This window comes from Rhinolophus hipposideros, assembly GCF_964194185.1.
Source record: "Rhinolophus hipposideros genome assembly, chromosome: 24".
In the NCBI taxonomy this organism is placed as follows: Eukaryota; Metazoa; Chordata; class Mammalia; order Chiroptera; family Rhinolophidae; genus Rhinolophus; species Rhinolophus hipposideros.
In genome coordinates, this window is record NC_138070.1 from 873,095 (window position 1) to 895,268 (window position 22,174).

Below are 22,174 nucleotides of genomic sequence, written 5' to 3' on the forward strand. Positions count from 1 at the left end.
GCAGATGGCAGGAGGGGTGCACTGCTTAAGGCCACAGCCAGAGAAAGCCACTCCACCAGGAAGACAAAAACACAAAATGTATTTGCTGGCCATTATGCAGGACCGGGTGCATAATCGCCACCACCCATGGAGCAGAGATAAAGGGGGATCAGCCAACGCCCTTTGGCCCCCCCAGTCTAGGATCCTGAGCCTCCCAGTTCTCTGATGGGTGGGGCCTCGCCAGCAAAGGCAGCACAGCTCTGGGGGGTACAGGGGAGGAAAACCGCCTGTGTGGGAGCCCTGGTGACAGGAAACGTGAGCAGCTGTCAGGTGGGGTGTGATCTGGAGGCCCCAGGTGTGTTCTGCTGCCTCTGTAGCATTTCACGCTTCACGTGAAAATCCAACAGTCAGAAGCTCTGTCAACACTGGGCCTGGACCCCACGTGGAACGAGGCACAGGGCCAGACCTGAGCAGCTGAGAGGGTCCATGAGCCCTACGCCCTGCCCGCAGCCCACCCATGCCCAGTTCTCTTTCATGGTAACTGATGGCCCCTCCCTGGCCCCTGGGCACTTGTTTTCCATCCCTGCTTTGAGTGTGGAGCCACTGGCAGTGGGCATCACGACTAGAATGATGTCAGTAGAAGGCCCGGAAGGTGGGCAGGTGAGACCTAGCAGGTGAGCCGGAATGGGGTCAGGAGGGAGGGAGGTGGGGGACGCCCCTGGGTCCAGGCTGAGCGGCAGAGGCCGGGGTCTCACAGGGTTTTCAGCAGGGACCGTGCTCTCCAAACAGCGTCACCCGTCCTGCGGCCTCAGTGCCTCTGCGGAACAGGGTCAGTGTTTTGAAGGTCACCTGGGCTTTAAGAGGCTGTCCCTAGTAAATCCTGATGTGACCTGCTTCGTGTCCAGTGTCGTTTCCCGACTCACAGAGCAGGCAACCGTGTGGCTTCCAGAAATGGGGGACCGTGGTCATGACCTGGCCTGTGCACACCTGCCAGGCACGTGGCACGGCCCCTTCCCAGCCTCCCCCTGCCCTGGCCGGGAGCCTCCCATGCAGACAATACCTGAAATCCAGGAAGGCGCAGTACAGGAAGACGTGGTTACTCTGGTTGGTGGCCTCGCTGTACTGTCTCCTACTCTGAAATGAGAGAAAACGACACCCTTAGTGATGCCGCCGGAGGAGCAGGCTCCCGACACTGAAGTGACAGCCACTGACTTTCCAGCTCGTCCTTGCTGTGGTCCAGGCCTCTGCCGCAGGGCCTTGGCACGTGCTGGCCCTCCCCTTCAAACGCTTTTTCCCTCAAGACAACGTCCCTCCCTTCAGGTCTCCTCAGAGAGCCCTTCAGGCCTATGTGGAACCACGCGCACCCCTGCAGGCCCTGCCCTCTTATTTACAGGTTCTTAGCCTTGGTCCCCAGGCAGCACAGGTTGCGTATTTACTGATTGGTTTGTCTGCCATCTTCCCCTCTAGGCTGTGCACACAGTGCCTGGCTCTACCCCAGTGCCTGGCACACAGCAGGCGCTTACTAAATATTTGTTGAATGAGTGGACAGAAGAATGAGCAAGAGTCCACAACCCACTTCCTAGAACTACCGCTATCTCCCAAGTCATGGAACGTCTGATCCTGGACATTCCTGGATGCCAGCTCAGGGGACATGGCAGCAGCCGCTCTGTCCTACACAAGACACAGAGACACCCCTCCAGGAACTGTCCCCAAGAAGCTCGGGGAGCCAGCAGCTCCACAGAAACCAGGGCTGTTCACAGGACAAATGGCGTCTAATTGATTCCCGGCCTCTAATTGCTCAGAACATGGAGCATTCTCCCATCTGCAAACCCTGCCGCTCATGAGTCGTCACTGCCCCTCGTCTGAGGGCTGCCATTCGTCCGCCGTTCTTTTCTGCAGGATGGGCAGTGATGACGTCTCTGTCCTCAGCGCTATTCTAACTCACACATGTAAGCTTTGCTGTTTCCCTGGTGGTGGGCAAGCCTGTGGCAACCCAGACGGGCCTCCCACAAAACCAGAGGGCTCTTCCATCGTTTCCTGATTCTAGAATCTTCTCTGATCTTACCCATGGCATTTACAATCGTATTAACACTGTCCATCGCTGATGTTTTGGCAAAATGGAATCTTCCTACCTCTTGCTTTCTTCCTCTAGTACCTTAAGTTATTTTAATACACTGTGGGGTCTCTTGAAACTGCCTGAAAACCCTGCAGCCCCTGCCCAGAACATTCTTCCCCCGACAGTGGCTAGTTCCTCTAATCCTTCATATTGTCACCTCCTCGGAGGCTGAGCCCATCGCTCTCTCCTGTGGCCTCTTCCATTTTCCCACAGGCCTCTTCCATTTCGTCGGTCTGTCATCTGTGTCCCGCATTAGAATAAAACTCCCAGGCAGGGGCCCTCTCTGTCTTAACGCTGCTGTGCCCAGCACATGGCAGCTTGTGTGGGGCACTCAGAGCCACTTGTGTGTGACTTACGGAGGAAATGTAAGTTTACAGGCGGGAAGGTGTGATTTCTGATTCCTAAGAAGGGCCCCTGAAGAGACGTCCATCCCAACAGATGGGCCTGGCGCTGACGGCAGGACAACGTGAGTGAGAAGCCAGTTGGGCCACCCACTGTCTGAGCCCACACGGGTCAGGTAAGTGGGCTTAACTGAATCTCAAACCCCATAAAGAAACTCGGGGAGCCCAAGCGACACAACTTCAGGATCTAGAAAGTCCATGGAAAAAAACCCCTAAGACCTTGAGCCTTCATTCTTTTCTCATCCATTTTTCTAGTCTGTGGCCAAGACACCTGACGCCATCCGCCATGCCACCTGGGGACACCGTGCCTGGCACCCCTTCCGTGTCCACTGAGGAGGGAGGTTTTCCACACCTGACCCCACCAGCACCACGCGGGACCTGGAATGGCTGGTCGGATGGCCGCATGAACCAGAAACTGGTGGGAGCCAGCCCCTGGGTGTCAGAAGCCCTTCGGGTGACGACGCACAAGGATTTGAGACCCACTGAAAGCTGAGGGACACTTCCTCCTCTGTCCCCTCGGGATGCCTCAGCCGGCTGTGACTTCCTGCTCAGACACAGCCCTGTCTGTGCCACGGAAGGTCACCAGTGGGGGAAACTGTGATACAAGAACCCTACAGAATCAAAGCTACAAATAGAAACCTGGTGGGACCCCACCTCGCTTGTGTGAGGCCTCCTGCGCCTGGACCCATGCCCTCCAGGACAGCTTTACGTGTCATTTTTAACAGCAGGTGCGTTTGTGTGTTGCTCGCACCATGTAAACGGAAGGCTAACACAAGCCGGGGCTAGAGGGACCACGTGTCACCCCCACCGCCTCCAGCTCAGAGGCTCAAGTCCCCACCCCCTGACTACACCCCAATTGCGCTCATCAAGGGGGATATAACATTCAGCCGGACGCAGCCCAGCGTGTGTGGTCAGAGGGTGGAGGGCAGACACTGAGCCAAGGTCGCACCCAGAACCGGGAATCTGCTGCCCTGGGTCGTCCAGGCCCCGCCCAGCCCGGCTCCTGCGTGGGAAAAGCACCTCGCCTCCATCTGTGTTTGGAGTTTGCAACCGAATGGAAGGAAGGCTGTGTACCATTCTCCAAGGAAGAAGGTCTGGAACATTCCCAGAAGTGCTATCTGGACGGGGGTGTTAACATAGGGGTGTGGTGCGGCCAGAGGGGGGGCGGTGAGTCAGCGTGTCACCCACTTTCCTGGAGGAACTGGGCGGTGTCGGGGTCCATCAGACTGGGGGACAGATGTGGACCCTCCCATTAGTCACCGGGGGGCCAGGGACCAGGAAATGGGGGTGTACTCATCAGGGTGGCAGGAAAGCCACATTCCCCCTGAAGGACCTCTTGGTTCTGCAGTGAAGACTTCCGGGGGTTGGGGGGTTGGCCCCCGACCATACAGGCTCGTCACTGAAGAGTGTCTGATGGCCGGGATGTCTCCACCTGGTCCAGAGGCCCCAGAACCCAAGTTTCCGCCTTCACTGTCAGCGTGGGATTCTGGGGACCCCCCCCCGCGGGATGAGGACCCTCGTCAGTGACCCCAGGAGCCTGGGGTGAAGGACGGTGCCCGCAGACTCCTGACTCAGTAGTTTGTAGTCACGTGTCCACCTGGGGCAGGTGAGGGAACATGCACAGAAGAAATGGCTTCTGTGCTCCAAGCAAAAAACAAAGACAAAAAGCCTGTGAAGTTACCTGGGGATCTGGAATTAGAACAGCCTGCCTCAAAATTGAACGGAGTGTTTTCAAATTGTCCGTATGCCTAGCAGCCCCTGGCAGGGACTTTCTCTGTGGAAAAATTGCTACCAGGGGCCAGACCCGGCCGCTCCCCGCTCTGCGTGTGGTGTTTCCAGCTGTGACCGAGAGATGGGGACTCAGAGGAGTTGACTGACGCAGGGCTCAGAGCTTGAAGACGCAAAGCTTACCCGACGGAGGAGGCGGGGGTGTTCGAGGACTGGGGGGCTGGGAGTCAACGCGTGTCGAGCCACAGGTTTAGGAGTTTTATGTGTTTCTGGCCTGTAATTTTAGGAGTTTTATTTATTTCTGGCTTTCTCGTGAATCTGGGGTTGCTACACAGACGTGCTTCCAGTTTGGATCAAGTAGAATCCAGGCAGCTGTCCTGGCCTCAGGTTTCTAACCTTTGACCGCACCTCACCTCTCACCCTGTGTCCCCCCACAAGTTGACCAGAGACACCAGGTGTCCCCAGAACCCCCCAAGGAAGAGACCCCAGCGCCAGGCAGCTGTGGCTGAGGAGCATCTTAACACTGGACTAGCTGAGCTCTTCACAGGAACGTGGACTCAGCCAAGGGGAGCACAGGTGACAGGCTGTCGCTCTAATCATCACAAACAAGACGTCGCCCAGCTCCTCAGTGCCTCAAATCTCAACCCTTTGGGGACTGTCCCACGTGCGAGTCCCAGACACCCCAGCCCCAGCCGGCCCACCCCAGACCTGGACGTCCGTGGCCCCGCTTCTGGCCCCGGCTGCTCCTCTCGCCCCCCATTTGCACGCCAGTGTGTGTCTGCTTCTCGCCCTGAGGCGTCCCTGTGGCCGGGCCCAGAACCAGGGAGGTGATTATTCATGGAGCGCTGCCCATAGCCCAGCGGCTGGGCTTTGCCTCCCAGGCTCCTCTTGGATTATCTTTCTTCCCAGATGTCTCAGGCTTGGGGACTACTCACATTATAAATTGCGTTTCCCTAGACACCTGCTTTGAATTTTTCAAAGGTGCTCCACAAAGTTCATTTTAATATTATCTGTCCTGAGGTATAAGAAGGGGCAAAAGAAGCTAAATGTAAAACACCGTGACTCCCCAGCCTCTCCGTCTGGCTGGACCCCGCGTGGCTGGGCCTGGCCCTACGAGGATGGTCCTTATGGAAGGATGGGCAGTGGGTCCCAGCCAGGCATCCGAATCGGGTCTCATTTCCGATGCCGCAGGTGGGAAATTTTTCCTCCAGCCAGAAAACCTTCCTGGATTATAAACTAAAGTATAACCTCGGCTGTAACTGTAAAAACAGTGTTTTTAAGGACAGTGAACGCTGCCTCTGTGTGTATCAGTGTCGGGCGGGACACCCCACTCGCTGCACCATTTGTCATGCAGGGCGGCCTGCGGGGGTCTCTGGTCCCGCTCCCCACATAAGAACACAGGATGTGGCTAGGACAAAAAGGAACACCCACGGAGCCATAGGTAGGGGAGTCATACCACTACAGTCTCACTGGAGGCTGGAACCACATGACCTGTGACCTGCTGTCCGCTTTCCTGCCTGCCAACCGACCGACTTGCTAGCTGTAATCCGCTCTTGCTAGCTCAGCCCCCATCTTCTTGCTAGCCCCCATTTTTCTGCTAGCGTAGCCACAGCAGTTATATCAGTGGCTAATTAGCTCACTGGTTACAGCTGACGGCCAACTAGCCACAGCTGATGGCTGATGGCCATTTACTACCTGAGTCAGCACCTTTCCAAGTGAGGCCGAGAGCCTGGAAACTGCTCTCAGGGACTCTGTCCCCACAATTGTCCACAGACGGGAGGAGAAAACACGGTTTTTCACTGCACAGGAGACAGAGCAGATCGCTCAGTGTGGCTATGGCAGCTGGAGGGCTGGCAGACAGGACATTCTGATGATGGGCAGGCCGTGCCCCAGGGGCCGCATCAGAATGGCCCAGGGAACGGGATACCTTTATTTCTCTGCTGGGATGGCTTTCTAAGGTTATAAACGTCTGGGCTGTTTACGGACCAACCTCTGGTGTTAGTAACACACCACGTTGGTGATCTCAAACCCTCTTGTACATCACGCCCCATGAACGATGACCAGTCTACCCAGAGAGGAAAGGAGGAGTTTAGAAGCGCACAGTAGGCATTCTAGAGCCGTCTAAGGAGAGCTGGGCAAGGTGAACCTGGGACTCTGACCAGTGCGTGCTGGGGTACACATTTCGGTCAACGACCTTTGTTTCCCATTTCCCACTGTTTGCTACTCTCTTTTTAAAGTTCCTACGTAAAATAGTTCAGCCCAAATTTCTCTAGGCCTCAAACACCCACATGCAAAAAAAAAAAAAAAAAAAAAAATCCTTTTCTTAAGACAACAGAAAACACATAAAGCCTTTTCCCCGAAATTGTCTCCCACATACTAAAAAGACAACTTTTGAGAAGGGTGAAATCGTCACTCTCACACAGATTGGAAATGAACACACATCAAAGACATTATTTGACTCTATTGAATGAGGCAACCACTGTGACAGCACTGCCACTCGGGGACGGGAAGGGGGGTGACCGATCAGGGCTGGAGGCTGTCAGGAACGCTGAATGGATCTGCTTCATGGAGACAAAGCTGGCAACCTGATTCACACCCCCGGGGAGGCGCTGCCCCACCAGCTCTCCCTCTCTGCCCACAGGGCTTACATTTCAGTGGGCAGAATTCCAGATCTCATGGGAGCCACGCAACTAAACAGGCAGGAGAACGCGTGAGGGGGACGGTGTCCTGCCCTTGCAGGTACAAGACGATTTCTTAGGTGGGACCCCCACGGCCGCTGCCATCTCTTCGGCCGCCCGCCATTCTCCTCCCACGCCACTGTACTGCCCGCCTCTGTGCAGCTTTCGCTTAAAGACGCCCCTTCCCTGAGCTGGCAGGGCACCTCAAACAAACAGGAGGCTCCACAGTAGGACAGCACCACACTCTGCACAGAAAGGCATGAATGTGATGATGAGGAAGGCGCAAACGTGGGGCAGAGAGCGCGGCATGGGGGACGTGCGGGCTCTGTGCCGCGAGGGCCAATGCGGAGCCCATGAGAGGCGGCCAGAGAAAGGACGGACGTGACATGGTGGAAAACCAGCATGTGGCAGGGATGACCGGGGGCTTTGGAGCCTGGAGCTGAGAGAGCCACCCAGGACTGGCCCCGTCCCGCTGCAGCCCTGCTTGTCGCTCTGACACCGGGTCCCGTCTGGCTCCTAGTCTGGGCTGTAACGAGGGCTCCATGCTGCCCGAGACATATGACAGCGAGCTTCACGCCAGAGACAGCACCCAGTGTCCACCGTCCATGCACAGCCTGTCACCTGCGGTGGGGGCAGCGCCCCCAGCTCTGCTCCTGCAGCCCCTCCGGTCCCGACAGCTGGCCTTCCCTGGGCTACAGAGGGTCTCCCACAGAGACAGACCCCAGGAGGGGTTGGAAACTCGGATCGGGGTTCATTGGCTTGTGACCCAGATTTCTGTGGCGTGAGGAGGAGCAGACCCAGCACAAACCACTTAAGGAACAAAGGTGGGGGAGACAAGCACGTCTCAGTCTGTCATCTCAGCCACCCTGGAAGAGCAGCCCCTCTTCCTTTCAACAGTTATCTTTTGGCTGAGGAACGCTGAGCAGGCTCTAGGAAATCAGATACCCACTGCGGTGGCTGTGCTGAGAGCTCTCATCCTCCAGAAAATCATACGTTGTTACACAAATCCCCCAATTTGCTTAAGCAGAGGATTTTGATGGAAATTTACCATTGAAATGCAAATACTCAAGTTCTGTTTCAAGTCAAATGATAGGGAAAAAATGTAATGAAGTGTGCCTTGGCGACTGCTGCTCTCAATCAAAGGCCGTGAGGAACGCTGCTCTCCTTGGGGCTTGTCAGCAAACCCACCTCCATGGTGTGGACCTCAGCAAGAGGGCGCTACCACCCTCACACCCGGCTGACCAGACGCAGTGACCATCACAAATAGGTCACGTTCTCTGGGAATTGGGGCTAGAAAAATACAAGTCCCACTTCACCTTGAGTGAGTCCAGAACAGAGGGCCGCCCAGCGAGACCTCCCACTTAGGCGGCACATCTGACCAAGACTGCACGGTGACCACGACGCTGGGTCACAAGGCATTTCTGCCCCGTCCCCCAGGGACCAAGCCCAAGCAGAGAAGAGAAGATGCCCTGGACCACCCGGGGTGACACGTGTAAGCTGCAAACAGTCCTGACTTCTCCAGCTCCAGGTGCTCGGTCAGACCTGCTGTTTTCCCTCCCACGGCCCCACGGCCCCCAGAGACCGTGCCTCGGGGGGGTTTCCGGCTCATCACTCACCCCTGGGAAGGGTGTGGCCATGCTGGCCGCCATCCAACAAAACCCGTTCCTAAAAGCCGGGCACCAGGCTCACCCTAGGACAGCCTGTAGCATGTCCTGCTGTCACACCCAGCCAGAGCCCCCGGTGTATACACTTGGGGCTTCACGATGATGTCACAGGGCCAGCCAGAATGCAGGCCCCGTGGCCCCTCCCCAAACACAGACCCCGGCCCCTGAATGTGGGCGTGTTCCCTGATCTGAAAACGACCCTCCCAGCCACAAACGCGGCCGGGTTCTCAGAGGACAGGCGTCTTTCATGTGAACTATAAAAAGTTACGGGGTCAACACCCTGTCATCACCAGGGAGTAATTACTAATCTGGACTCGCCTCCACCCTGCAATTGCACGGAGCACCATCCCAGGACTCTGGGCTCAGACCCGGGAAGGGGCGCCGTCTGCCCATCCGGCAGTGTCACCGGCAGCAGCTGCTCGGAGCCGGAGTATGACGGCCATTTTCAGCGTGCCTTCCCGCAGCTGCAGGAAGAGCTGAAGGGCACGCTGTCCCTGGGACAGGGACTCAGAGATGACCGGGGTCCCCACTCACACTCCATCCACGCCCCATTCATGGTGTCAGGAAGGCTGCTGGTCTGGTTGTAGCCGTGTCCACAAGCTCCACTCAGCAAACAGGACACTCTAGCTCCATGTGCCCGGGTGTGGACAGCACCGGCCTGGGACACCGGACACCTGCTCTCCGTGGTCTGCAGGCCAAGGCCCCTGACTGAGCCATGCTTCCTGCCCTTGAAGCTGGGCGTTGCCTTGTGACTCGGTTCTGACTGGTGGGGTGTCGACGGACACACCTGTGGGGTCCCAGGACCCTCCCGCAGGGGAGCTGACAGGCCCTGCAGCCCCCATGCCCCCCGTGATGTGTGACATACAGGTGACAAGGGCAGTGCCATCAGACTTGGGGGACAGGGTCCCAATCCTGGGAAGGGCTTGCCTGGGGCTGCCCTGCAAGGTTTGGTGTTATTCACCTCAGGCCAGTGTTAGGCTGCTGTCACCTGGGAGTCGGTGACAAGGCAACAACATGGTTTCACATGAAGCGAAATGCCCTCCCTCTTGTCCCACGAAGCACCGAGCTGGGGCGTTTATGGGGTCACCACTGCTCCCCGAGAACCTGGATGTGGGGTGTCCTGCGGCCGCTGACTCACTTCTGCCTGAAGGTGGCAGCCTCATATGAGCAGCCCCGCCCTGACCCGCGAGGGACACGTTTTGTGGTCTGACTCGTGGTGCTGTGTCCCCATGCCTCACACAGAGGCCCCATCAGCAGCCACCCCGTCAGGGCCACTGGAGAGCCAGTCATGGGAGCCTGTGTCCCAGAGGCAGCAGGGGGCACATAAGGGGACAGAGGGTCCCTGGAACGCCCCATCATCCAGTGTCCCCCGTGCAGTGTCCCAGAGATGGGCGGGAATCACCTAAAACGAGTGTCACATGAGAATAGAAGTGGTGACACCCGGGGCTGTGGGGTCTCTGCTGTCACTCAAACAAGCCGTCACATGCTCCCATGGAGCAGGGTCACCACCACCCACTTGTCACTATAAGCTGGTCGCCCACGGCCCCGGGTGTGCACTCTGCTCCTGAGTGCAGCCCCACGTGGCCCCGTGGTGAGCCTGTCCCCTCCCCGGACTGTGCAAGTTGTGACTAACAAACCGACTTTGATGTCATCTGTCCAGTGTCCGGTGTCCGATCATCCCATCACTGAGCGTGGGATGCCGCCCTCACCAACAGGTGGACAGCACCCTCCCACGTGGCTTCTGTCCTGCAGGTAACCATGCGTCACATTTGCATGGTGGGTGGGGCACCACGGCCGACACTGCACAAGCAGAGGCACGTTCCCAGCACTGGAGCCACCGAAGCCCCAAACCCCTTTGGTCGTCTGCCTGAAGGGCGTGAGACCAGCTCCTTCCCAGGGCTGGGCGTGGGGGACACGAAGGAGAACAAAGGGGAAGTGGCTTGTGTAAATGCACCCTGCTGACGCCCGATGTGGGCGCTGCGCCATCCTCCCCAGGCCTGTTCCCCCAGCCCCCCAACTCTGCCCTTCACGCGGCTTTGAGTTAACTCATGAGAGCACTGGAGACTCCTCGGAAACGGGAATAAGAAACCCGCCTTCCCGGGGGCCAGGCAGGGCCGTGGGGTGTGCAGGATGGGCCCCTGGAGCTGAGCAGGCCATCCAAGGAGAGGCCCCTGCTTGGTGGCGGCAGACAGCCGTTATCAGCAAGGAATGTGGCTGCCCAGCCCCGCCTCTGCGTTTTCCCAAACGGGCCCCAAGTCTGCACTGTGTGAACTGAACCAGCTTTTATGGCTGCCAGTAAATCAAATTACCAGTCTGGCCGAAAGCCGCCATTGTCCAGGTCTGGCTCCAGTGCTGCTTGAGAAACCCTGAGGAGAAACGCAGGTGCCCAGCGTTTGTGCCGCAGAAATTGCATGAGAATGTGGCCCTGGCAGCACGTGCTGTTCACCCAAAGCCTCCCCGGTGCTTCTGCCAGCCTTCCCCGCCCCTGTAATCAGAAAGCCTTTCCCCGTCCCCCCCCCCCCCCCGGAGACAGCGCCAAGTGTGGCCACATCCACTGGGAACACTGATACAGGGCGGTGTTTCCTGTAAAAACAGGTCCTGTCCACTTTGCAAAGAGGTCAGTCGTCAAGTTGCTTTTCAAATGGAGAACATACGGAGTCCTAACCCACGTGGGTTTCCCTTTGACCCACATGTATTTCCTTCTGTCCTCTCTCCCTCCCACCTTCCCTCTCCTTCCTTCCTTCCTTCCTTCCTTCCTTCCTTCCTTCCTTCCTTCCTTCCTTCCTTCCTTCCTTCCTTCCTTCCTCCCTCCCTCCCCCCGCCCTTCCCTCCTTTCCCAAAAACTTCCTAAGTGTCTCTGAGGCAGGAGGGCAGCACTGAGGGGAACGTGCATTCCCTGCCCTCCACTCAGGCCTCACCTCCCACCCAGGGCTTCCTCGCCCAGACTGTACCCCGAGCTCTCATTTTGGGGTCAGGATGCCCAGGGGCCCTGAGGGAGAGATGACCCAGCACCCAGGTTCACGGGACGGTGAGGGGCAGCCTCTCTGTGTCCGGCCCGCCTGAGCCACAGGGAAGGAGAGGAGGTGGTCAAGGACGAGCAGGACTGGGGGCCTCGTGCCATCCATTGTCTGACCCTCACCTGGGGGAGGACGGACACTGCCCTTTGGCCCTTCCTGGAGCTGAGGGCGGCTGGCAGGGCTGCAGGCTGCCCCCTCCCCGTCCAGCTGACAGGCGCATGGAGGTGTCCACTTTGGAGCCTCGGGCCGTGTCCAGCCTGAGCCCCTGCTGTCCTTCAAGGACCACGGTCAGGACCTCAGGTTTTTTCATGAGTCTCGAGGATCCTCACACACGCTTCTCCAGATGTGACCGGAGTGTTTGCTTTCTCACGGCTTTGATGCTGAGTCCGTGCCACTGGCACCCCACAGCCCCAGGCTTCCTGCCCAGGAAACAGAGCGGCCCCGCGGTCACACCCCTTCCTGCAGGCGTGGGTGGGAGGAGAGAGGCCACGGCCAGTGCAGAGCAAACAGTGCGAGGCTGGAACTCTGGCCGCCGTGTCCGTGGGCCTTCATCGCAGCCGGCGCGCTGCTGTTTCCGGCCACCGCAGCCGGCGTCTCCGCGCCCAGAGCCAGCTCCCTGCGGTCCTGGGCCTCCTGCTGCCAATGTCCACCCCTGAACACCCAACCTGCAGCATCTGCACCAAGCTCCCCGCAAACGCCGGGCCGTGAACAACAACGGAAGGCTCCTCACTTCATCTTCGGGGCTCCCCAAGGCCTAATTCTCAGACTCAGCCCCCAGCAGCAGCACCTGCTCCCCGTCCTGGTGACAGCACCAGGAACATTCACCCAGGACACGCGCGGGGAATCCCTGAGACACAGCCACGCCCCTGTCAGAGGTTATAACCCAGGTGTCTGCATGACGGTCAGGTGCAATGGCCCCACCCAGGGGGCACGGGACCCAGGGCACAGCCACCTCTCCCTGACACGCAGCCGGACCTGCATGGACAGAAACTAGGGATTAAGATGCTAAGTCAATATTCCCTGATTTTGAACCAGCCCAGGTCATGGGAGGCTGAATGTGATACAAGGGCCCCCACTTTGTCAGGGGAGGAAAGAGAATGTGCTCTCGGCTGGACAGTCCTCCAGGGGATGTGCTTGGTGGCTGTGAGCTGCTGCTGCTCACGGGGGACCAAGGAGAAATGGAGGGGACGTCCATCCTCCTGGAAAGCGAGCTTACCGTGGTAGGGGCTGAGCTGACCCCCACCTCCCATCCTCGGTCCCTCTCGGGGCAGAGAGGAGCTGGCCGCCTTGCAGGGACCCACCCCTCACCTGTCTGGTCCACACCCTGCCATGCCAAGGTCTGAGCACCCTGCCACTTGGGGCTGCCAGCCCTGCCTGGACGCTTCCTGGACGTGGCTGCGGGGGACCCATCGGAGCGCCCCACCCGCACAAAGCAGGAAACCATGGCATCGTGGGCCCTGCTTCTTTGCGGCCGAGAGAAACACAGGCTGATGGCATCACCTTGGTCTCACCCAGCACGGCCTCAGCAGGAGCCTCGGGAAACAGCACTAATGACATTTTTATTTAATTGGGGAGGAGAGTGACCACACAAATGGACTCCTAGCAAATGAACTGGCTGCTGACAGTCTCAGTTCTTTCTCTAATAAGCGTAAGTGCCTTGGGACAGTTATGCATCAAGTTGTGGAATGGTCATCTCAATTACAGGTCAAAAGCTCGCCACACTCTGGGCATGTCCCACAGTCCCCATCAATCCTAAAGCCACAAACCCAGCTGCAGGACCCCTGGCCTCAGTCCTGGTGGAAATTCAGCATAAAAGGAATAAGATGAGGGTCAGAGTTTGGGCTGGGCTGGGCTGGGGCCTCCCTGGCCAGAGCTGGCTTGGCTGTCAGAGGCTTCAGCCCCCCACCCCCGCCCCACGCCATGCAGGGAGGGAGCTGGCAGGGCTGCAAAGACACAAACCAGACCCCGGACCTCAGCAGGTTCCTCCCAGGAAAAGGCGGCACACAGACGACAGGCCGTGTAGGAAGCAGGTTACCCGGCCACCCAGCCTGGCTGTGGGGCCGCAGGCCTCACTCCCAGGGCATCAGCGTGGCCACTGTGTGCCTGTTCAGAGTAACTGTGACCCACTGCGGGGCTTACACGCTGAGTGGGCCACACCCACGCATGGCCGCACGGCCAGGGCAGAGCGCCCGCCCTCGGCATGCAGGACACCCCACGCCCCGGCCCTGACAGAGCCCTGAGCAGACTTCCCATCGGGCTCTGCCCTCTGTGGGAGGACGAAAACTGTGACAAACATTTAGGTTCCTCTGCATCCCTCACACCAACCACAGAGAAATCACAGGTGTGGATACAGCGAGTCTCAGGACTTAGGGGTCTGTGCTCCCTGCAGGGGCGGCTGGCTGCTTCCCCGAGGGTCTCAGCACCCCTGAAAGGGAGGGGCTCGCTGCAGCTCCCCAGTGGAGACAGAGGGGGCCCCACAATACCCACATCCTAGTCCCCAGAACCTGTGAATGTCACTTCACTGGCCCAAGGGGCTTTGCAGATGCGATTAGATCAAAGACCTTGTGATGGGGAGGTCATCCTGGATGACCCATAGGGCCAGTGTCAGTACCAGGGTCCATGTAAGAGGGAGGGAGGAGGCTCAGAGCCAGAGGAGGTGCCGGGAGATGGAAGCACAGGTCACCAGGACAGACATTTGAAAATGCCGCTGGCTCTATAGACAGAAGAGGGCACGAGCCAGGGAATGCCAGTGTCTCTGGCAGTGACAAAGGCAGGGGACAGAGTCTCCTCTAGAGGTGGCAGAAGGAGTGCAGACCTACTGACGTCCTGATTTTGCCGGGAGGAGGCTGAGGTGGGAGGTCTGCTCTCCGCAGCTGTAAGGTAACAGCCATGGTGCTCTAAGCCACGCCGCGAGCAGGAAGTTGTTACAGCAGCGATAGGAAGCGACACACCCTTCTTCCAGAGAAAACAGAGGGTCCAAACATCTTGAACTTGCACATGGACCAAATAGTTGAAATAAAAAATAAGGGCTGTCGATTGCAAGAACCATCAGGCTAAACCTGAGGGCTCTCAGAAGTCAATAAGGAAACAAGCAACATCAAAAATGCAAATGCAAATGGCTCGGTCACACGGGGAAAGATGTCCAGCCTCACCAGTTATCAAAGAAATGCTAATACAAATCCCAGTCGCTGTGGGACTTTTTGCCTATCAGAGTTTGATATGGAAAATCAGTGCATCAGGCCCCTTTGGTGACAATTGACAAAATAAATTGCTCAAGCATTTCTGAAGGGCAGCTTTGCAATGTGTATCAATTTTAAAATGTGTATCTTACCAACACCAGCCAAGGCAGCTTGAAGAACAAAGCTGGGGACCTGAGCAGATCTCGGGACCTGTTAGAAAGCTGCGTGGTTACGACAGCGGTGGATTGGCACAAGAATAAACACATCGGATACAGGAACAGGGCAGAGTCCAGGAACAGGGCCACATGTAAACAGTTCACTTGATTTATGACCTGATTATGACAGAGTCACTTGATTTATGATGAAGGTGACACTGCAATGTGAGGGTAGCTTATCTCTTCAAGTGACGTAACTTAGACCTCCACATGGGAAAACTAAATAAAGCTCGTCTCCTACTTTGTGGCACACACAGAAACACTGAGAGCAGGACCACAGATCGACGCGGGAACGAGAGAAGAACTCAGTGTTTAGGTGGCACAGGAGACGACCTTCATGACCTTGGGTTAGGTGAGATCCTGCCCGGGACACAAAAACCACCATGCTCACAGAAAGACCTTGATGAACGGGACGGCATTAAAACTGAAAAAGGCAGACATCAGGAGACACGCTACAAGTGGGAAGTCCTAGTCAGAAAAGGTATTTGCAATGCATACAGCCGACAAACGGCTCACATCCAAAACACAGTATTTAAAGAAATCCTAAAAAAAAAAAAAATCAATGAGAAAAAGAAATTAGACAACCCCATAGAAAAATGGGCAAAAGACTTGAATAGGCTAGACAAAAAAAAAAAAAAGGGGGCATTGGAATGTTCCATAAACTTATAAAAAGGTGATCCACCTCCTTACTCATTAGGGAAAAGCAAGTAAAACCCAAATGAGAAACCATTCGCTACCAGGATGGCTATGCTGGAAACGAGAGACGACCCCACGTGCCGGCAATTGGAACTCTCATACACGACGGCGTGTGACCTGTGTCCACTGTGGGAAAACTGGTTAGCGTTACCTATTGAAGCTGAGCGTCTGGTACCCTGTGACCTAGTAACGCCTAGGTTTCTACCAAGCAGAAGTGCACACACATGTCACCGCGTGGCAGGCACGTGTCCAACCAGCACAGCCTGGCATCCCCAACGCTGACCCATGGGCAGGGTCCAGAGGGTCCGCTGGGAGGCGGCTTTGTTCTGGGGGCTGATTTCCAGGGCGTGTGCTGTTTGTGAAATGTCCTGCACACGTATGTGCATGCATTCCTGGAAGTGTGTTGTCCTCCAATAACACGCCTCCTTGTAAAACGGGGGGAAATGAGAAGTTTGTCTGGATAAGGGGAGCGCCTGGCTCTAATGTTTCCATTCTGTGAGTCCTCGCTCCCTTGGTAGGAAATGTAGATCCGGCTGAGACATCCAAAATAAATTTAAAAATGGGAAGAATAATCTGTAGGCTTGTAACGGAGCACTTGCCCTTGTAACGAGGTGTCCTAAAGAGAAGGCCCAATAAGCACGATGAAGGGCCGAGTGTTGCTTATACCAATGAAGACATGAAACAAACTCAGGGTGTGCCCCTGGGCGGGTGGTGAAGATACGATGACGTCACGGAAACGATCACGCAGTTTAGCTGTCGGCGTGGAACACAGCTGAGGAAATGGAGACGTGGCAGCTGTACGACAGTGTGGTCGGCGTAACCCCACCGATACGAACCTGTGTGAGCAGCACTCATGTCTCCTAAGAAACTCCCAGAGGAGGCTCATCAGGGTGTCAACATGGCTTATCCCTGCGGCGCAGCATTTACATGCTGCAGAGCTACATGTAGGTGTGAGGGCACATGTGTGCATATGTGTGTGCACGAGTGTGTACATGTAAATGTGTGTGTGCGTGCATGCACGTGTGAGTGTGTACACGTGCACATGTGTGTTCATGTGTACGCATGTGCATGTGTGTGCACGTGTATTTTTTTCAGTAGCCATACATGGGCGTCATGGTTTGCACAATAGGCTACAGCGTATTGCGATAGAGCTCTTGGTCTCTATTGCACCGAGAATGACTGTAAGAAGAAAATAAAACTTTCCTCGTTCACAACAAACCCTAGAGAAACAGCAGCTACGTGCCACGTGCCTGAAAGGAGGGCTCAGCCCTAAAGTGCAATCTGTCCTCTCACTGGCTCTTCTCTTAAACCTGGTGCTGAATCGTATCATTTAAGAAGCATCGAGAAGTGACCGTGGGTCATAGTCCCAAACCGGAGACAACCCCATTCCGGGCAGTGAGCTGTGGGGTTTCCTATCCTCGCTCGCTGGACTCTTACATAGCCACGGGGGACCTGGCTGTCGCCACGGCAATCACACACACCCTGATTCTCAGCATGAGTCGCCGGGGGCTCTGGCAGCATCTGGGGACGTACTTGGTTGTCATGCTGGGGAGGAGCACAACTGTCCTCGAGGGGGTAGCAGGCAGGGGTGCTGTTCCACACCCCAAATGCATAGGACGGCCCCCGGCAATATTCCATGTGGAGAAGCCTGACGTAGATGAATCTCACTGACAACGATGGTGAGAAAAACCTGAACTGCTTCAGTCGGGAGGCCAGTGCCTGAAAGACACGCTGACGGCAGAGGCCAGCCTGGGCCCTACGACGCGCCTGCATGTGTGTCAGACTCATTCTGTTCAGGGGTGACACTGACGCTGGACGGCCTCAGGTCCCCCGGGAGCCGCTGTGGAGCCCACTTCTGACAGGCGTCCAGTCAGCGTCTCGGCTGGCGAGACACATGTGCGCCAACTCTGTGAGCAACGTGCCCCCAAGGCATTGAAACAGGCACTTTGTCAGCTCAGAAGGGGAAGCTTAATACACCCATCAGTCCTCTGGAGGGTGCTGGGCCAGGCCCGAGCCAGGGGCTGGACCCCCTGCCTTGTCACAGAGCATGTCCCAGAGCCGGAGCTCATGAACGTCCCATTCCACTCGCCCTCTGCAGCCTGACCATCTGGATTAGCTGACAGACCACGCACGTGGAAATGGTCACATGTCCCAGACACAGGGGCAGCAGCTCTGCTGGGCTTTCTTGGTCCATCCTAGGGGGGGTGGGGGATGGCCAATAGTTTAACTAGGGACCCTCTAAGGGACCTCCAGGACAAGCCTGGGGGGATCTGTGGAGCTCTGTGGAGCCCGCACCTCACTCTGAGCCAGGAAAACCAGGCACCCCAACCTTGGGCCTCAAAGCCTCCTTCCCACTAGTTCCCGTCGGACAAAAGTTTCCCATCGGAGAAATCATTTTAACTCAGAAAAGTGAGCCTCCAAAACCATCCTCAGAAATGTAAACTCGGCCTTCAAAGGAAAACCCCAAAGCCCTGGGGAGAGCTTGGCTCTGTGGGCCTCAATTTTGGTCCCTGCTGGTATGATAAACATCCCCTCCGCCCCCCTTTACTCAGAAACTTTCTCTTTCAAAAATAACTACAGCACCCAACCATTAAGCCCAGAGTTGCATTTAAACCCACCCTTTCTTTTTCTCTGGTTTCCAAACTGGCAGCTTTGTGACTCACGGAGACTCAAACGCAGACTTGTGAGAAGCTCCCTACAATGGCAGCCAGGCCTGCGGAGCCAGGAGCCCGCTGCAGCCGGGAGCCGGGAGTGCGTGGGAAGGCGGGCCTCCCCCAGGCAGTTACACGGCGCTGGACCTGGCAGGGCACTCCAGCAACAAGCAAGTGTCAAGGACCAGCGGGAGACCACGTCACAGAGCGCCTGCCTGCAGCTCCCAATACTCTCTCTCCTACTTCTCGCGCCTGGGAGGCTGAATGGTGGGTGTCCTTAAGGAAACAATGGTGCTTCCAAGAAGCACAGAACACTCCATTTCATCCGATGCTGCTTCGTCTGGCGGCCTGAAGACCTGTGGCCTCTGGCACCACAGGAAGCCACCCTGCACATCCCTGCAGCCCAGACTCAGGTCACACAGCCCAGCAGGGCCGTCCACATCCATGGGACTTTAAAGAGGTGATTGAAGTAAAATGGGGTCACTGGGGGAGCCTGATCCTATATGACTGGGGTCCTCATAAGAAGAGGAGGTCAGGGCACAGACACACACAGGGTGACCCTGTGAGGACCCAGGAAGGACACGGCCATCCACACGCTGAGCAGAGAGGCCTCAGGGGGAACCAGCCCTGCCCACACCTGGATCTCAGGCTCCCCACTTCCAGGACGGGGGACAGTAAGTGTCTGTGCTTTAAGTCCCCAATCTGGTGTTTTGCTACGGCCACCACAGGAAATGAGTCAGTCCTAATATAATACAAGAAGAAAGGCCACAACATTGTATAAGAAATACAGTGGCCCCTTGGTTTTCGAACGTAATCCACAAGTTCTGAAATGTTCGAAAAGAGCCGACAGCGGGGGCTCAGGATCTTGCCCTCAGCGGAAGCCGCGTGACATGTTCAACTTCTGAGTCGTGTTCGGAAACCGAAGCATTTACTTCCAGTTTACGGCGTTCATAAACCAAAATGTTTGTCAATGGAGACGTTCGAAAACCAGGGTACCACTGTAATACAACTTCACGTCCAGGCATCCTTGTCAGAAACGGACGCTCAGACAGCCTCAAGCTAGTTGTGAGGAAACAGCGGATCCCGGGCTGAGGACATTCTAGAACTGGCCCAAGTGTCAGGTGGTGAAGACAGAGAAGCTGAAGGACCATCACAGGCCAGAGGAGCCAAGGACACATGACGACCAAACGCCCCATGAGAGCCTGGACAGAAAGGAGCCCCGAGCCGGAAAAGTGACAACAAAACCCAAACCTACAGATCAGTGACTAACGCTGTTAGTGTCCTGGGTTCCATCACGTACGCGGTGTGACCAAAAAGTACAGTGACTGTCCAAAGTTTAAAAATTTATTACAGTAAAAGACACATTGCCATTAATCCTCTTCAAAATACTCCTTACTTGGAACACACGTATCCCATCGTTCTGGCCACTTTCTGCAGCAGTTCTGGAAGTCCTCTTTCATGAGTGTCCTTAGTTGTGCTGTCGTGGCTGCCTCCATGTCCTGAATCATTTTGACTTTGGGGAAAAGCCAAAAGTCGCACGGTGCCAGGTCCGGTGAATACAGTGGATGAGGACACACCGTAATGTTTTTATGTGACAGAAATTGCAGTACCAGAAATGATGTGTGACACGGAGACTTCCGTTGTGATCACAAAATACAGTGAATACTGCTGCCGAGTGCCATCCAGCAGAAAGGCAGGGACCTTCAATATGGGAAGTGGTGCGTTGAACCTTAGTACCAGTGTGTGACGAGTTTCAGCTTGTTTGGCGCAGGCAGTCGGGTGTGAGCTACGGTTGAGAGAAGGTGTGTTTTAAAGTGTGCTGTAAATCATCCTCCATCATGACCACGCTCCGTGTCACACATCATTTCTGGTACGGCAATTTCTGTCACATAAAAACATTACGGTGTGTCCTCCTCCACCTTATTCACCGAACCTGGCACCATGAGACTTCTGGCTCTTCCCCAAAGTCACACTGATTCAGGACATCGAGGCAGCACAACAGCACAACCAAAGACACTCACGAAAGAGGACTTCCAGAACTGCTGCAGAAAGTGGCAAGAACGATGGGATAAGCGTGTTCAAAGGAGGGGGAGTATTATGAGGGGGATTAATGGCAATGTGTCTTTTACTGTAATAAATATTTTAAATTTAAACATTCATGGTTTGACCACACCTTGTACTTTGATGTGTGGGAACTCTGTCCTGTTTTGGCATTTTTCTTTAAGTTTACAATCATTTCAAATAAAGAGCTAAAAAAAAAAAAAAAAAAAAAAAAGCATGGAGGTTGTCAACTGCTGACCATCCTGGCTGAATTCAAGCCACAAACTTATGTTGGTTGACAGTGTTAAACACAAATTGGAATTAGCTGCCAGCGATACACATTCAGAGATGTAATTTGGGACCCAGTTTTATGGCTGCCGTGACTATTATTATTTTTTTTAATGTGGGGATCCTTGTGGCGTGAAATAAATCGGTGCAGAACATCAGAAAAGACATTATCTGAGTAGGAACACCAGACTGCAGGCTTGGCTAACCGTGTGAAATGTTTAGCTTTTGTCTCACTGACTCATTCAAAGTCTCCTTTGGAAAACTCCAGAATGAAGCCCTTGCTAGAAGTACAGTTTGGACCAGGCCGCACGCAGGGCGCAGTGTCCGTAGATGGGGTGAGGTGGGATGCAGCTGGAACCAGGGACTCCATGCCTCCTGCAGCACCCAGACTCCCGTGGTCATGAGGCCGTGGGGGAAGGGCCAGGAGTGCAGGCTTCAGCAAATGCAGAGGTCAGCTCCACAGCCTAACAACGTGTGCTGACTTGGTTTACCCCTGACGCCTTGCTGGGAGCCGTGGTGGGAGTTCTAAGGGATTGGAATGTGGGGCCCGTTCTAGGAGGGCTGGGGGCTGCCCAGGTGAGAGCCGCCAGGTGCGAGGGCCTCAGATCAAGTGCCCTGGAGAGGGCCCCGCCCAGACGGCGAGGGGAGGGATTGTGACGAATAAACCAAATGTCCTCACTCAAAACCGCAGGGCTCACACCAGCCCAAAGGCACGAGGATGGGGTGTGTGAGCTCCTGGGCACACATGTGCCCCTGTGAACTCACCGGTGTTTGGACACCACAAAGTCCCCGCGTTTGGGTGGCCTGTGCTCTCCCCCCGCACTTCCACGTCCGCATGCCGCACGTCCCTCCCCTTCCCGCTCAGTCTGCGCCAGCTGTCCTGCTCTGCGGCCCCCGGGACCCTTCCATGGGGGGCGTTGGTTCTGGGTCCTTCACGGCGACCTTGTCTGCTGCTGTGCACGCTTGGTCACTGACGTGCCACATGACATATCCCAACACCGGAAGCACGATGATGTGCCTACTTCGTGCCAGCCCGAGTGGGTGTCATTCTCACATGGGCAGCAGGGGAAGTGCCCCTGCCCCAGCCGTGAGTGTGGTCCCCAAAGACAAACACACAAGCAATGACACGGCGGTCGGACAGGCCACTCGCGCGGTGTGGCTGAGGCAGCTCGGTGCCAGAGCTCCACGCAGGCTCTGACGACAGAACAGGCGGCTGCCAGGCAGCCTCTGACAGTGGCTACGGCACGAGTGGACCCTGAGGACATTACGCTCAGTGACATACGCCGGTCACACCCTATAGGATTCCATGTATATGAGTTCCCTCTACTCATCAGATTCATGGAGACAGGACGTAGGTGGAGGTGACAGGGCTGGGGGAGTGTTTAATGGGGACAGTGTCAGTTAGGGAAGATGACAGAGTTATGGGGACGAGGGTGGTAACAGCTGTACAACGTGAATGCCTGATGCCCCTGAGCTGTGCGCTTCAGGTGGCTTGAGATGGGAAATTCTGCTCTATATATTT

At 56.1% G+C, this 22,174-nt stretch overlaps 1 protein-coding gene across 2 annotated transcripts in view; it reads right to left on the minus strand.

Moving 5' to 3' along the window:
• The window catches only part of ADGRD1 (adhesion G protein-coupled receptor D1), a 103,491-nt gene that overhangs the window by 36,145 nt on the left and 45,172 nt on the right, over positions 1–22,174 (minus strand). For both annotated transcript variants that reach the window (XM_081037209.1, XM_081037210.1), the window contains one exon: positions 1,040–1,113. In XM_081037209.1, coding sequence (XP_080893335.1) covers positions 1,040–1,113 — 74 coding nt within the window. The remainder of the gene's footprint in view (positions 1–1,039; positions 1,114–22,174) is intronic.